Genomic DNA, 18,047 nt, shown 5'->3' with positions numbered 1-18,047 from the left:
TAAAAAATTATTAGAGCTGAGACACATTGATGAGCTTATCACATTGATGATTTTAGGTGAATGTTGAGTTTTTGTAGTGTTGATTACACCAAAATATGAGATGATGCGAAGTTGACACCAAGTTAGTTGATAATGCATCCACCACTTCTTTAGAGTAAAAGACATTTTTGGTCCTAGACTTATAGTGGCACGGACAATTTTAGTCCTTTATAAAAAAATCAGACAATTTGTGGACACTCTTATTGTGACGAGGACAATTTTGGTCCTCCGTCACTCTTTCCGTTAAATGCCCCGTTTGAGAGGGGGTATTTGCGTCTTTTCATCATCCCTCCTTCTTCCAAGACCATTCCCACTATTTTCTCAAGCTCTGAAACTAGCGATGGTGATGCAGAATGAAGAATGGCCAACCCTATTAGGGGTTGGACAGTTTTTAGTCCTTTCAAGTAGTCTTGGCTTTATTTTTGGAGAGAAATCATCAATCTTCATGAGGTTTTATATTTGGAGAGAATTCATCAATTGATACCTCGCAATTTGTGGAGCTAATTTGCTAAAATCCTCACTCGATTTGCTTCAATTTAATGGTGTGTTTGTGCGTGCAAAGCAAGGCTGGAGGCGGCGAACGGTCGGATACGATTTCAGTGAACTTTTCGGCAATTTACGCGAACCTTCCCCTGTGATGCAGTCAAAACCCCAAGATTGGAAAGCTTCTTCATTGAACGGCAAAATAGACCCCCAACTTAGAATACTAAGACTCACTTATTATATGCAAATGGAGGAAGAAAATAATATATATATATGTCAGAGATTTTACATAAACATAAACAGATTTTACATTAATCATAAACAGATTTTACAGAGTTGTGGAACTATTCCCATAATCCAAACATTTCACCAAAAGCTATAATATAGCAGATGCAATCACTCCCTAATTTCAGCATTAATCATAAATAAATCTAGAACTCAAATCACAATATCAACGCCAATCTCAGACAAAGGAACTAAAATTTCATATGTAGAAACCTATACAAACCACTAGAATCAGTATGAACTACAAAGTAATTTATAACCACAAAATTTGCAGAAGCGACAGCCGACAGCAGTTGAATAGCAAAAAAAAAAAAAAAAAAAACATACTTAAGAAACAATAGAGATGAAATTCAAGTTCGGATTGTTGAATATAAACTAGCAGAACCAAATACAAATCACCAAGAGATTCTGCCAGTTAAGAATTCGAACTGGAAACATCACCTGAATGAAGCAGTCATGGAAAACGAGCCGCAAAAGTTGAGGAGCAATTCTAGGGCGCGTCATGTAAAGGCGCCTAACGACGGATTGGACTATGTGCTCCGCCTGAAGGCAAGTTTCGTCGTAGTAATCGTATCTGAGGCTCTCAGAATGCGTTGGAGCTTCAATCTTGTTGCCTGTAAATGAGAATGGAGATGCAGAAAGCGATTGCCATCAGATGGAGACCCGTTCAACATCTCAAACTCCGAAGAAGACGAAAATACCCCTCTCAAACGGGGCATTTAACGGAAAAGAGTGACGGAGGACCAAAATTGTCCTCGTCACAATAATAGTGTCCACAAATTGTCTGATTTTTTTATAAAGGACTAAAATTGTCCGTGCCACTATAAGTCTAGGACCAAAAATGTCTTTTACTCACTTCTTTATCTTCATATCATAACATATTGGCCTTCTTGGACAATCAGCTATTAGCAATTAACAATAAGCAAATAGTGAATTGTGTTAACGGGTTTAATTTGACTAACGGAGTATATCAACAATTTGTAAAAAGGTGTTTAGTAAAATTTGTTGTTTAAATTAGCAATTAACATTTAAAATAATCTAAAGACTATACATATATTTCATAATAATAATAATAATAATATTTTAAAAAAATTTAAAAATAAAAATAAAGACTAGCTACAGAGCGGCTCCCCTTTGTTTCCCTACTTACCCCACATCAGTGAGAGAATCGGAGAAATGGGAATGGAGCCTTGAGGCTCCTATGTCTCCTGGCCTGCCCATCCACTAAGCAAGCGGATGGATAGGCTTCTTATTTTAAGGAACATTTAAGGATATTACCAAGGCCGCAATTCCTCTCAACTATACATATCCAATACTTGAGCACTAGCAACTTCCCGGCCAGTTCCTCTAAACAAACTCTGAATCTATGCATTATATATCTATGTATATATTTGGGTCCATGATTTATGATTTCTTCAAGGTGCATCAACATTAGAATTGAATGAACTGAAGCATCAGAGCATAATAGTGACCAGCAGCTAGTAGGCATCTCCATTGCAACTAATGTTGGTGGTTAAAAAGTTGTGAAAAAATTATGCAAAATGAAGAAAACGAGATTGTAAAGACACTTGGCAACAAATTAGGAATGAATTGAATGGTTTTAATTTGCATTGTACCATCTAACCTCGATCAAATTTGTACTAGCTAGGTAGATTTCTGTTGCTTTTTTTGGAAGCAGCGGTTGGCAAAAGCAATAACCGAAGTGTTACTGATGTGAGCTTGTTTGTAGATGTTTTTCTTCTTGATTTGAATCTACTTTTGGGCCTAAGAGCATCTCTAATATAAAACATCAAATTCTGCACCAAATTTTACACCAAAAGAAATATTTCCAGTATATTTTTACACCAATTTTTTTTTAGGGAAAATGACACTTTTTCCCCCTAAGTTATATACTTATAGCACTTTTCCCCCTCAATTATTTATGTAAGCACATTAGCCCCCTCAATTATTTTAAAAGTGGTGGTTTTTCTCCCTGATATATTAAATTGACATTTCTACCCTTAAAGTAAACATTTTATTTATTTTACTTCTCCAACAAATTATTGTGTATATGTAGCAATGACCACGGTTCGATTTGAATTGAACCGGACACTATAGCAATTGAATTAAAAGTTTTCGGTTATGATTCAGATCTAGAATCCAATATTTAGATTTCAATTTATTAAATTTATGAACCAAAAAAACTGGATCATGAACCGTGAACCAGCGGTTCCGGATCCGGTTCGCGATTTTGAACCGTCTTTATTTTAAATTTTATTTTATTTTTTATTTTAAAATAGTCTAAATTCAACAATAAATGTATTTTATTTTTTCAGTTCGGAACATGAACCGGCCATTTCGATTTGCGATTTTAATAAACTCTAAATATCGTGTTTTGATTCTAGATTATAATTGGAATATTTTTGTTTGGTTGCTATAGTATCTGTTGGTTTGAACCAAATTATAGTAATAATTTGTTGGAGAAGAAAAATAAATGAAATATTTATTTTAAATGTTTATTTTAAATATTTATTTTAAGGGTAAATATGTTCATTTAACATTTTAGGGGGGAAAAGAGCCACTTAAATAATTCAGGGGGAAAAAGTGCTATAAGTATATAACTCAGGGGGAGAAAGTGTCATTTTCCCTTTTTTTTTTTCTTCTCCAACCCATTTACACCAAATTTTATTCCTACACTAAAATAATTTATATTGTCATAAATTAAAAGTTTATATTTGTACTTTTATTATTTTAATATAACATATAGTTATAATTTAATTTAATTTAATAAATTAAACTATAATTATGTTTTATGTAATTTTATTTTTAATTAAATTATAATTAATATTAGTCTTGTTTTAGTCGTCTTGATGAGATCTTTCAAATGATATAATTTTTTTAAAATAATATACAATTTATGTTTAAATATTTAACAAAATTTGTAAATATATAAAAACCAATAAGGATACAAAAGGAATTATAAAGGAAGATAAAAGGGCAAAGCAGGGGCAAAATAAGAAGAAAAAAGTAATTCAGAAAATGGCGTATTGGCGTGGATGAACAGTGTCGCGCCATATATGGCATGACACTATTCATCAACACCAAATTATTTAGTGTTTTGCCATCCCATTGAAGTTTTTTTTTTTGTCGCTTTACGCTAAATCTTTTGGCAATTTGGTGAAATGGCGTCCAATTGATGAATTTGAATGTAAAGAATTTCTACATTGGAGAAAAATAAAGACAATATAACTAATGAAATTATTTCTCTTATTTAATTGGGAAAATGGCGAGTTTGGTCCCTGAGTTATAATGGTAGTGACGACTCAGTCCCTGAGTTATGACCGTATCCATTTTAAGTCCCCCAGTTATGAGCAAAGTGGAGCATTTGGTCCCCGACCATTAAAAATGACGGAAAAATTTAAAAATATTTAAAATTTTAGGATAAAGTAAGAAATTCACATTTTATTCACTTTCTTATATTGGAACCACTTTTGCAACATTATTTTCAACTTCCTATCATTCTATTAAAGTTCTTTAATTCCAAAAGCAATTCAATAATCTTCGTATGACTTATTAGTAATCTGAGTCTCGTATAAGGAACATGTGACTCAGTACAAACAAGAGAACACTTAATCATTGTCTTCAAGCATGTAAAACACACCATCCTAAAAGTTTCTGATTTCCCTTACTAAACATAATGGTAATCAAACGATAACTTTTGAAATACAAGAAGATATCAAATTTCTCAGGTTATTTTATGACAAATTCACAAGGGAGTAACTTGAGATTTTTAGTATGTAAAATTCTTTCGTAAGCTCTGAAGTAACTTAATAAAAAAATCATATATCCTGACAATATATGAAAATTATATATATATATATATATATATATATATATATATATATATATATATATATATATATATATCACCTCCTCTATCTTCTTAAAAACCAAAGTAATGAATGAGAAACCTAAGACTCAGTTCTGAAAATTCTAAAGACTTTTATAACTTTTAAAAACAATTATTGACTAAACTACTGCATATAAAAAAAAAATTTACATACTAAAAATCTCAAGTTATTCCGTTGGTGAGTTTCTCATAAAAACAACCTAAGAAATTTGACATCATTATGTATCTCAAAAGTTCTGGTTTGATTACCTTTGTTGCTTAGTAAAGAAAATTGAAAATTGATAGGATAGTGTGTTCCACATGTCTGAAGACAATGATCAAGTGTTTCTTTGTTTGTGCTAAGTTAAGGTTTGTTATACGAGAGCCAGGTTCCTAACAAGTCATACTAAAAGTTATTGAAATGCTTTTAGAATTGAACAATCTTGAAATGAGAGGCTAAGAAGTGAAAAATAATGTTGTGAATGTGGTTTTGATATAAGGAGAATAAAATGTAAATTTTTTTACTTTACCCATCAAATTTTAAATATTTTTAAAATTTTCCCTCAATTTTAACGGTCGGGGACTAAATGCGCCACTTCGCTCATAACTGAGGAACTAAAAATAGATACGGTCATAACTCAGGTACTGAGTCGGATCTTGGGTATAACTCAGGGACCAAAGATGCAATTTTTCCTATTTAATTTATTGGCATTATAGACACATAATTCTAAATTAAAGAAATGCATATGTATTATTTTTTTGTTGTAGCTACTAAATTATTTAATTTAATAAGAATAAAAGAGAGTATTAATTATGTCAACTTTGATTGGAATGTGGTTCAGACCTAAGACCTTTCTTATTGAAATCAATGAGTAAGTTAACAGATAATATAATTTTTAAGGGAATTTTGATTGTGATAGTGTTCGAACCTAAGACTTTTTTTATTATTATTGAAATCATATAATTAAGGATAAATTTGAAAATCTCAAGGAAAATTAAAATATGATCAATTTGTACCAAGGATGGTCAATTGGTACAAAGTTGTTCCCCTATGTAGGAGGTGGTGAGTTTCTCGCTTCGATAGAGGCGATTATGATGACATCCTTCTATCCTTCTATATATTAAAGCCATATAGCCATGACCAATCAAATTGCTTCATTTTTCCGCCCACTTAAAACTACGTCATGTTAATCATTGTGTGTTTAAGCTTCAGATTTTTTTTTTAAACACATTGCTTTAAACCCACTGATCAGGTTTAGCTTTCGTTAATTATCTATTTGGATGGCTGAATTAATGGCTTTGAAAGCCCCGAGCCAAGGCACACGCGCATAATTCCAATAACCTCGGAAATCGAAGAGTAGGCTGTAAATTACAAATTTCATCTGAGTAATGTGAATACAAAAATTTTGAAATAACATTTGAAATAGCATAATCATTATGATGTATTGTTCCAAAGAAGGACTCTTCGTTTCTCTATGATAGTTTTGATTTAAGTCTTCCTCTATATAAAGAAGTCCACTCAGATGAAGAACTGCAACCCTGAAAAACTTTCGCATAATACGTATTACTTTGCAAAAGAAAAAGTCTTCCCAATATGTATATGTGAAGGATATCAGCTCACTGTACATGCGAGCAATAAGAGTTAGATACCATAGAAGTTAGAGAAGGCGAAATCATCAAAAGTAAAGAATGTTTATTTTACGAGGTAAAAAAAAATTTCCAATTTTGTTTTTGTTTTTTTATCATACTAACAGCAGTTTTCCAGGTCTTTTTGTCTCTGTTTTATGAATAAAACAAATATGGACTTATGTAGTGTTAATTTACTTACACAGACCTTGATGTATGTATGTGCCTAGAATATATATATATATATATATATATATATATATATATATATATATATATATATATATATATATATATATATATATATTAGCTTCAACATTAAATGTTGTGGACTAAGTTAATGAATATATGAACAGTATGAATGAAGCAACTTCTAAGACATATTTGAGTTGTGATTCGGTATGCAAGTCAGATACAAATGTTGATATGTTATCAAAGGTTCACACACAAACAAAAAATTCTAAACAGTTTGAGATGCTCCGGTGTTACAAACCATTTTTTAACATTAAAGGTTGGATCGCCAATTATGCTTTTGCGAAATGTAGACCACTCAATGGGATTGTGTAACGAGACAAGGTTGATCATTACACAATTAGGAAACCATGTCATTGAAGCTCAAATTTTTTGTGGAAACAATATAGGTAACAAGGTTCTAATACCACGATTGGCATTAACTCTTTCAGACCCAAAGACCTGTTTAAATTTCAGAGGAAGCAATTTCCAGTCATGTTGTCATACGTCATACGCTATGACAATAAACAAAAGTCAAGGGCAAACTTTATCTCATGTGGGACTGCTATTAAAGAAACATGTATTTAACCATGGTTAGTTGTACGTAGCAGCCTCGAGGGTTAGTAATCTAGATGGTCTCAAACTCTTAATATGTGGGGACTATACTGTTTATTTGAACACAACACGAAATGTAGTTTACTATTAAATTTTCAATAATTTGTAATATTTTTGAATTTTCAATGTCATATCCTAATATTAATATTATTCTGTATATATGTAATAGTAATTTTACATTTTGTAATGCATTCGGTTTTCAAAATATATTTATACTTCAATTATAATAAGACTAACAATTATTATCAATTTCTTAACATAGATACAGTATTTCAAATTTTTAGTCCGTGCATCGCACGGGTGAAATACTAATAGTTTATATATATATATATATATATATATATATATATATATATATATATATATATATATATATATGTATGTATGTATGTATGTATGTATGTATATATATATATATATATATATATATATATATATATATATATATGTATGTATGTATATATATATATATATATATATATATATATATATATATATATATACATACATACATATATATATATATATATATATATATATATATATATATATATATATATGTGATTGCTCAAATATGGTCAATGCATTACGCGCGGCGTGTGTGGCTGTATCTGGGACGTCCATTGTGTTTAATCTAATGGCAACAACATATCAGCTGATTTAAGGAAGGCTTATTTTCGCGTTTGGTAAGTGGGGGTCTTTTTGTAATTTTGATGGTTGGTTACGTGAAGGTATATAAGTTGCGTTTCTAATTTTCACCGCTGAGACAGACCGCAACTGGGAGAAGATCAAGATCACCGGAGAGCACTATCGCAATTAGGGATTGCGATCGCAATTGGAGAATATTGCCGAAGATCACAATCGCAATTGGAGATTGCCATCGCAATTGGAGAATATCGCCGAAGATCACAATCGCAATTGGAGAATATCGGTTTTGAGCGATGGAGCCTGGTATATTTTTTTTTTTTGAGGTTTTTAGTTTTAATTTGTTATTATTATTATGTGTTTGTTCTGTTTCGGATGTTTATCTTGTGTTTTTATCTGGTTTGGCGGTGTTCTGATGGTGAGATCAGTTTCCGGTGTTGACTATGGTATTGTGTGTTGTGTTTGTGATTATGGTGCGATATTTGTATGATTGTGGTGAATATTTTGTTGTTGGTGTGATTTGTAGTTTTCAGATTTTGTGCATATGTATGTTGCATGTAGGTAGTGTATTTGTGTGTTATTGGATTAAATTTGGTGTGTTATTAGGTAACTTGTGGTGTGCAGCTGTCAATTTGGACTCTGTTGGTGGTGTTTGCGATAAAGATAATTCAACTGATGTTGGTGGTTGTGATGAACTTAATTTGGACTCTGTTGGTGTAGAAGGTATTGGTGGTTGTGATGAAGTTAAATCCTCTGATGTTGGTGTACAAGGTAGTGATGGGAGTTGCAATGAAGGTAATTCTACCGATGTTGGTGTAGAAGGCAATGGTGGTTGTTGCAATGAAGACTATTTCACTGATGCCGAGGTAGGAGGCAGTGTATGTGATTTGGAAATTTCTCCTGGGCTGAACAAATATTGGTGCCCAGTTTGTGCTGACAGTTTGAAGCCTCATGTGGGGCAAAAATTTGATTCTTTAGATGGTGCTATTGCTTTTTATAAACAATATGCTGGGGCTGTTGGTTTTTATTGTAGGCAGGGCTCAAATCGGAGGAGGAGGGATGGCGTTGTTGTGGAGAAACATGTGTTATGCAGTCGTGAGGGGTTTAAGCAGACTATTTCGGTTGATGCTAAAACTAATAAGGTGAAGAGACGGAGGGTGACAAATAGGGTTGGGTATAAGGTTAAGGTGGTCTATAAGCTCAAGTCCAATGGTTTTTGTATAGTGTGCATTTTCTGGAGGAACGCCACACTCATTTGATGTGTTCATTATTGCTAGGCAATTTTTAAAGGTGAATCGCAGTCTTGATGCTGGACACCAAATGTTCATTGCGAGTTGTTTTCGGGCAAATATTGGTTCTGTTCGGTCATATAGGTTGTTTAAGGAGATTGTTGGTGATTATTCTAATGTTGGTGCTACAGGTGTGGATTTTAAGAATTTCAAACGTGATTTGATGGCGTACATATTAAATGGCGATGCTCAATTATTCATAGATACGCTTTTCAAGAGGCGTGAATTGTGTGAGGCTTTTGATTTTGAATATGATGTTGACGATGTTGATCAACTTTCAAGTGTTTTTTGGGCTGATGCAGTATCTAGGAAGAATTTTGCTTTGTTTGGTGATGTTGTTTCATTCGATGCTACATATCGTACTAATAGGTTAGTAATTTGTGTTTATTGTGCATTTTGTACATGCTTATGGTGCATATGTTTGGGTCTTATAGTGTGTTTTGTTAGGATGTTGGTGATAAGTATTTGTTGTGTTTTCCATTATGTAGGTATAAGTTGGTTTTTGTTCCATTTACTGGAATTGATAACCATAAGAGATCCATCACCTTTGGTGCTGGTTTGCTTACAAGGGAAGATGTAGATTCATATGTGTGGCTTTTGGAGAAATTTAAGAAAACCATGCGCCATGACCCTATTTGTGTTGTCACTGATCAAGATCCAGCTGTCAAGGTTGTTGTTGCTCGTGTGTTTGGTACATCAAAACATAGATTTTGCATGTGGCATATAATGTGTAAGGTTGGTGAGAAGGTTGGACCGGTTTTGTCTAAAGATGAGGTGTTCCGGAGGAAGTTGAATGGCATTGTTTGGAACAAATCTCTTGACTCCAATGCTTTTGAGGATGCATGAAGTCGTATTATGGAGGAATATGGTTTGGGTGATAATGGTTGGTTTCGTTATTTGTTTGAGTCTCGTACATTTTGGGCATCTCCATATTTTCATGATGAGTTTATGTCGGGCTTGGTTAGGATAACTTCTCGATCAGAATCTCAAAATAGTTTTTTTGGCAGTTTCTCTAATGGTCATTCTAGTTTGGTTGAGTTTTTGTTGCATTTTGGCAGTGCTATTGGTGCACAATGTCATACTCAAGCAAAATTGAATGTTGATTGTGAATCTTGTTTTCCTATTTTGAAGACAACATTGGCTTTGGAGAAGCATGCAATGGATGTTTACACCATTTCTGTATTTTATGATGTTCAAGTAGAGATTTGTGCAACTTGCTTTTCTTGTCGAGTGGCATCTTTGTGCGATTGTGATGGTCATGTGTCTTATGTGATAAAAGATGGTGACCATCGGCCATGGTGTGTGGAGCTTGTTTTGTCTGATTACACTGCTACTTGTTCTTGCAAGATGTTTGAGCGGAAGGGGTTGTTGTGAAGGCATATTTTTTTTTGTTTTTAAAGATCGTGGACTTGAGAGCATTCCTTCGAGGTATTTGGTGGATCGGTGGACAAAAGGTGCTTGTTTGAAGCCAATATTTGATATTGATGATACAATTGTTGATCAATCTTCTAAAGTGGAGAATGTTAGGGTGCTTACTAATATACTGTGGTCTGACATATATGCTTGTGTGGGATTGGCCGATGGTAATATAGAACGTTTGTCACAGCTACGACGTGTTATTTGTGAGCAAAGGTAATTATTTTTACAAGAAGGTAGTGAGAATGGCAATGGGGTGGCTGGTGGCAGCAAGCAAAGCGTGATTAATTCATTTTGTGGAGTTGTGTCTCAGGAGTCAACAGTGGAGGTGCGTGACCTATCCAAGCTAAAAACAAGGACAGTGGCAAGCGGTTGAAGAGTGCAAGGGAGAAAGCTGCCCATAAGTGTGTAAAGCAATCAAGAAAATGTCATACCTGTGATGAATATGGTCATAATAGTAGGACATGCCCTTTAAATGGTTAGATAGGTCTTTGTTTTTTTTTTTTTTTTTTTTTTTTTTTTTTTTTTTTTTTGCTTTCTTTTGGACTTAGATGTTTTTACAGTTGTGCACACATTTTATCTTATAACATAGAATCAGGATTTGCAATATAATTTAAATTGTGCATTTTATTACAGCATGTTGTCCGTTTAACACAAGTTATAGTGCGTTCTATAATGTATATTGGTGCATTTGGATATGTTTGAGAATGGTGTGTTTTACTCTGTCATCTGGTGCATTATTGTATTTAGAATGATGTGGTCCGTTTTAATTAACGGTGCGGTGCTTTTTTATATATGATGTTGGTGCATTTGAATTCCTGGAATGGTGTCTTTCGAGTTTATCATGTAGTGGTGTGATTTAATCTAGTATCTGGCATGTATTTTAACACTTTGTTTACTGACGTGTAAGATTGCTTGTTGTGGTGCATATTAGTTCTTATAATGGTGCTTTTAAGTGGGGCATTTTTAAAGAGCAGTTCAATCACGTACATAGTGCATTGTAGCGCTCCAAATGGTGTGTTATATTTGTTCCAATTACATAGTGCATTCACATTGTCTGTGTGCCATCACAAAAGAGTAACTAGTTTAAAAGTAATCACAAAAATATAGACATCAACCATTCAAATGTCTATCTGCCACCTAAATTTCTTTTCAAACACCAAACTCTATTGCCTGCTGAATGTTCCTTTCTCTGTGCTCGTTTACATCTGACATGACTATGGCAGTCAAGTATCTCACTCTTAGTTTGTTCAATTGGTCCTTGTTGTTCTTATGCAATCCACATTACCATTCTCCTTGTGTTTGTCCTCGGAAAGTCTCCAAATGGTGCATGAGAAAAATGCCACAATCCACCTTGTTCTGGGCATCTCTCCAAGGCATTTTCATTAGATTTTATGCAATCCACATTGCCATTCTCCTTGTGTTAGATTTTAGTTTCTGCACTTTCTCAGCTTTGTACGTGGATTTCATATCAAACAAGAACTTTGAAAAGAATTTTTGCTGCATCAAGTAATTGCATACAAATATTAGTATTCTGTTGTCTTTGTCTATCAAATATACATAATCATTTAGGATTTCGTGTGTTACCAGATTTGCAATCACATATCCATACTTGCTTTCCTTCTTCACAGTCACTGAAGAGTTGTCAATAATGTCGTACCTTTCCATTATCGGGCTAATAGATCAGACATCATGTAGTAGTGGTTGGATGCCACTATTGGAAACAGAAACTATCATAGCAACAAAGACTTAATTTAGTATGGTTAGCATGAACACACCAACATGTGTCACAATATGCACCAAAGTCTGGATAGTAATACACCATACACAAGTAACTACTAGAATGCACCAACCAAAGTTTAAAGTCAAAATTCAACTAGTAAGAAAATATAAAGCAGTGAATATAATATATTAATATCTTACATATAGAATTTTGTGCCACATAACGTCTACTGCAATGGTCTTATCCTCAAGGTACTTTGCTTTGAATCTTCCAAATCTCACATCCTCATCTCCTTGTGGGTCCACAACTGTGTACAGCTGCAAAGTTCAATGGTATTTTTGTTAGAACTTTAAGCTTTTTAAAGAAGAAGTCAGTTTTGTATTTTTTTTCACTTACAGTTGACCATGCTGAAGCAATGAATTTTGTACAACTCCTCTCTGATTCGCGAATGTTGATTATGGTTGACCAAGCATCAATTATAGAGACTGGAATTGTTGTATCTGGCTTCATTGTCAGCATATCTTTCCAGTAGATTACTCTTCCTTCATAATTGAATAGTTATTGGGTCCTTGTAATACGTATACAGAAGATAATATAAATAAAATGCAGGAATAATGTATATTATAAGCACCAAAGCTAGTAATATACCAACATAATCAATAAATACACCAAAGATATATTAGTTACACACCACAATCAGTTAACAAATCATTTAATGTGAACAGACCAACGCATACCAAAATATGCACTATTAACATGTGTATAACACACTACCACTTGTATACTAATGGGGTCCCCCACCCAATGTGTGAAAGCACAAATCATATCATATAAACACACCAACTCTTATCAAATAATGCATCAGTTAATATAAGATATTTATACACCAACAGTATTATATAATGCACCAACATATATCAGTAACACACCAACTTTTAGAATGTGTTGTGCTTATAGATTTGGGTTAGGGTTTTCCAATACCCATTTCCTGATTGCTTCTTCTGTTGCAGATATTGGTGGGTCCAGATCAAGTACGTATGGGGATGGTCTTGGTCTAATTGGGCTGTTTACCCTAGCTGGTCCTTTCCCCTTGTCTGCTGGTTGTGGTAGGTGTGGTGGATCTGAACCAGGGGCCTCCTGGCCTTGGCTTACTGGTGTGATCTGTAACATTTAAAGTTTAGTGTCTGATTTTTATTTTTATTTTTATTTTTCCTTTTTCTGTGTTGTCAAGTTAATAGAATGTTTTTACCTCATCATTTGTGTTCCCAGGTTCAGCTTCTTGCCCACCTTCTTGATTTTGGGCCTTGTTTATGTTCTCTGTGTTTTCTTGAGCTTTCTCTGTTGCTTGACCCTCTAGCCCATCCAATTGGACTTCTTCATTTTCCGGAGCTTCATCAATGTCTTGATAGTCTTGTGCAATATCATTCACAGTTGTCGAGTCTCTATTTGGTCCCTCTTATGACAATCCCAGGCTGAAAGTTGGCATATGATTTATAAAAGTCCTCTTTTTTACACTGCACGGACAATTTCGTCAACCGCTTTCAAGAACTCAGGGTCACTCCAATAGGCATCTTCTTGCTGGGTAAATGTCAGTTGTCCATCTTCCTGTGCTTTGAATCCAAGCATCTGTCTAGCAGATTCAAACATCTGCTTGAATGTATCATGCTCCAATACTGTTGCAGGTGCATTTTCAATCAGCCTTGAAATTCTCAGTAAACTTTGTGCAATCGTCCTTGTGTTGCTAGTAACTTCATCAATAAAATCTTGTATATGCACCAGAAAGTTATGCTCAATCAACGATAAGTAAAGCACCAGCAAAAAGAGTGCCCCACACTAATGAAGGACTGTAGTATAAACACACCAATATATAGGGAAGTATGCACTAAATACTGCTAGGCAGTATTTAGTTCACTAAATACTGAAGTACTTCACTAAATATGCACTAAGTACACCAAAAAAAAAAAAAAAAAAAACTGCTCAGATCAATACCCTTTTAAAATCCATAACAAATTATAAATAAAATCACCAGATTACACACAAAAAAAAAAAATACCCCCATGAGTCTGTTTACAGTGTTCTGTTTACCTGTAATCCATGGAGAAGTGGTGCATTTTCTTCATATTCTGGTGGTTGGGGTGGTATATCAGATTGTCCTATGCTGGGGTTCCGTTCACTACGTGGTGTGCTCTCCACTGGCAAGGTATCATCAACCCGCCCATATCCAAAGCCTCCAGATTTGAGCTCATCTTGTTGTCGTTGACGGAGCAACTTAAATGTCCAATTCTTCATGGCAGGGAAGCTTTTTGGGATAGTCCTCCGGTACAGGACAACACGGTCAACATAGAATACCTGCATTTGGTAGTTTAGATTACTAATATATTGATGTGTAATTAATTACAAGCATGTTTGGGGGCTTATTTACCGTTAGAAAAACAATTGGGCCTCCATATCTTCCATCAGCGCTTTCTAACCATGCCTGCTTGCTGGTGATGAGTGAGTTGATGAGCATTCTACACCAATTTAGCCTCTTGATGTTGCGTACATTAAGAAGGTTGTCGATGTAGTTTTGGTTGACATAACCATTGACTTGTGGCTCAACCAACACACTCATAACAAGCAGTGCAAAATGCCTTTTGAACCAAGGGTCACCATGTTTTAATGTTAGCATCTTTTCAGCCATGACGTGGGGGGTGATGTGGCCAGTATCCTTCCCAAAGATTTTTCTCTAGTCTGTTAGGAGATCAGATACTTGTTTGGATGCCCTCTTAGTGATTTCTATGTCTCCAAGTGGCAGTCTCAAAGTAGCAACAACATCCTCTTCTGTGATTGGGAGCCTTTCACCAGTTGGTAGATTCAATGTGTTGCTCTTAGAGTCATAGTTTTCAACTAGCCACATCCCCAACTTCCTTGGCAGGTTGGTGATGTTGAGATCAAGTATCCTTCCTAACCCAATATCTTCTACGCTTTGGCGTTGTTGACGGGTCAGCGATTCAATTGGTTTCGTTAGCTATGTGGGCAGGGGCCGTATCTTTAGGTCTGTTTCTTCATCTTGAACTTCACCATCAGAGCTGTCATCAACAACTTGCTCTTGTATTTCTGTTTCTATTCTGTCACGGAATGCCAGTGCTACTTGCTTCCGTTGATGTTTTGGCTTTGATGATTCTCCTTGTTCTAATGCCTTTCTCTTCTTGTCTGCATGAATTCAGTGATATTAATCTAAACATGATATACCTTCAGTGTTAAAAGATACCCTAATGTAGGGTAAAAATGAACTCATATCCCAAATAAAACAAACAACAATTTTATTTTCCATATTCAAGTTACATAGTACAGAATACACCAATACTAAATTAAATACACACTACAATCACGCTGATAATGCACAAAACAACAGAATATGAGATGTCATAGTCTGAAATGTACTAAAAACACACCAATATTAGGTTAAGATACACCAATCACCCAAATAAAACACACAACAGTGTTATTTTCTCTATTCAAGTTACATAGTCCAGAATATACCAATACTAACCGAAATATACACTACATTCACGCTGATAATCCCCAGACAACACAATATGAGATGTCGTAGTCAGAATGGCACCAAAAACACACTAATATACGTCAAGACACACCGATCATCCAAATAAAACACACAACAATGTTATTTGCTCTATTCCTTTTACACAATACAAAATACACGAATAATAACGGAAATATCAAATACTGTCATGTTGAAGTTGGTTTTTGTGTCTAGAGTTTGAGTGCATACCCTTCGGCGCTGGCTGTTTGCCCTTCGTCACTGGTTGTTTGCCTTTGTTCACCATCTTTTGCGGTGTCGTAGTCGAACTGGTTTGTGGTGTAGGGTTTCTGCTTTCTATCGCAACGTGGTGGTGTGTTTTGACAGTAGCTTCTTGTTTTTGTGCTGAGGCGATCGTCGATGAAGTCGATCGTCGTGTTCGCGTAGGCTTCGTCGTCGTTGGGAGTAGTGAAACTGTTCTCGTGCTTTGGGATTGTGAATACGCGAATGGACCGGTGTAGCTTGTAGAAGGAGGAAAGTTTTAGTTTTGAATTAGAATTATTGGACAACTTTGCCCCCTCCGTCGCGGTTATGTCGAAGTCAAGCGCGCAAATGAAGAATCGTTATGGTCCGTTGATCTGCTTTAATCCAATGGCCCTTATATGATCGCACTGTCGCACCTACTGCTATAGCCGCATGGGATCTCTCCTCTATACATATATATATATATATATATATATATATATATATATATATATATATATATATATATATATATATATATATATATATATATATATATCAAATCTTGAAAAATAGGTAAAATATTACATTACATTGGCATTATTATAATGTAATATCTATTGAGTTAATACCCAAAATCGTCCTCGACTATAGTGGTTTTTCTCAATTTCGTCCTAAACGACTTTGGTGACCTAATATCGTCCCAGACTTTTGTGTTTTACTCAATTTAGTCCTCCATTTGTTATTCCGTCAAATTGGTGTTAAATAAAGGGACAATTCAGTAATGTCAATATTGATCTCTCTTTACTTTCAACTTGTGAAGTGCGAAATTCCTCTTTCTTGTACGAATTACACCCAGAATTACTCTCGGACCTGCAAATCAAATTTTATATTCGCAGTTTTAGGAGTAATTTGTAAAAAAAAAAAAAAAGGATTTCGCAGTTCACATGTCTATGAGTAAAGAGATGCCAATATTAAAATTACTGAATTGTCTATTTATTTAACACCAAATGGACAGAATAACAAATGAAAGACTAAATTGAGCAAAAACACAAAAGTCTGGGACTAAATTGAGCAAAAACACAAAAGTCTGGGACTAAATTGAGCGAAACACAAAAGTCTGGGACGATATTAGGTCACCAAAGTCGTTTAGGACGAAATTGAGAAAAACCACTAAGTCAAGGACGATTTTGGGTATTAACTCAATATCTATTCATATATACTTTCTCAACTTATTAAAGCTCAAAGAGTCAATGTTCCACTGAAGTTCGAACTTGTAACCAGTAGGGTCAAACATGTGACCTCCATTTGGAAGAGTCACAACATTGTCATTGAGGGCAATTTATATCGTGCACCAGGGCGCACATTGCCTTGTGGGCCCTGTTGCAAAACGACGTCGTTTTGCACATTTTAAAAAAAAAAATTCTTTTTTCCGTGTTTGCGGTTAACTTGTTAAAAAAAATTCATGTTTTGAAAATGTACATAATTTTATAACAGAATACACATAAACTTTTAACTGTTAAAAAAATCGCGTGTTCGAATGTACATAATTGTATAAAAAAAATGTACATAATTATGTAAAATAATGTACATAATTGTATACCAGAATGTACATAATTGTATAACATAATGTGCATAATTATATAACATAATACACATACACTCTGTCTCGTCGATTCTCCATACAACTTAACAAAACAACGTCGATTTGGAGGCGCGGGACGTACAGTGCTTGTGCACCCTGGTGCAGGGTATAACGATTAGTCATTGAGCTACGAACTGTTTGGCCTGCATTTGGTATTTATGCTTAGATTGTTAAGATATGTTTACATGTAGTTTATCCACACATGAATACAGGATGGTAACTAAAGTTGTCACCAGTGTTTGGGAACTCCATGAATATAATCTCAATTTTTGGAATTCTTTTTGTTGGCAAAGATTAGTAAGGACCAAGTCCAACACCATATAGTTAAAAGGGATTGTTGACAAAAGCCAATAAAAGGTTCAAGTCCAGTACCCTGATTTTAGAAAATGTGTGAAAGTATAAAAAATATAAAATTATGT

At 34.4% G+C, this 18,047-nt stretch overlaps 3 protein-coding genes across 6 annotated transcripts in view; 2 read left to right on the top strand and 1 right to left on the bottom strand.

The window, feature by feature from the left end:
- LOC109183996 (putative late blight resistance protein homolog R1B-17) overlaps positions 1 to 731 on the bottom strand; it is a 42,747-nt gene extending 42,016 nt beyond the window's left edge. For all 4 annotated transcript variants that reach the window (XR_002054673.1, XM_019334027.1, XM_019334028.1 and 1 more), the window contains exon 1: positions 524 to 731. The gene's annotated coding sequence lies outside the window, so the exon portion shown is untranslated. The remainder of the gene's footprint in view (positions 1 to 523) is intronic.
- A 7,357-nt stretch (positions 732 to 8,088) lies between these two features.
- Positions 8,089 to 9,927, top strand: LOC109183961 (protein FAR1-RELATED SEQUENCE 5-like). The gene is made up of 4 exons (XM_019333989.1): positions 8,089 to 8,098; positions 8,399 to 8,973; positions 9,083 to 9,450; positions 9,570 to 9,927. Exons 1-4 carry the CDS (start codon positions 8,089 to 8,091, stop codon positions 9,925 to 9,927), a joined length of 1,311 nt encoding a protein of 436 aa, XP_019189534.1.
- A 9-nt stretch (positions 9,928 to 9,936) lies between these two features.
- LOC109183960 (protein FAR1-RELATED SEQUENCE 4-like) lies at positions 9,937 to 10,455 on the top strand. The gene has a single exon (XM_019333988.1). The coding sequence runs from the start codon at positions 9,937 to 9,939 to the stop codon at positions 10,453 to 10,455; it is 519 nt and encodes a 172-aa protein (XP_019189533.1).
- Positions 10,456 to 18,047: the final 7,592 nt, after the last annotated feature.

The sequence above is a fragment of the Ipomoea nil genome, unplaced genomic scaffold (genome assembly GCF_001879475.1).
Source record: "Ipomoea nil cultivar Tokyo-kokei standard unplaced genomic scaffold, Asagao_1.1 scaffold1237, whole genome shotgun sequence".
Lineage (NCBI taxonomy): Eukaryota > Viridiplantae > Streptophyta > Magnoliopsida > Solanales > Convolvulaceae > Ipomoea > Ipomoea nil.
This window is presented reverse-complemented; position numbering and strand designations above follow the sequence as displayed.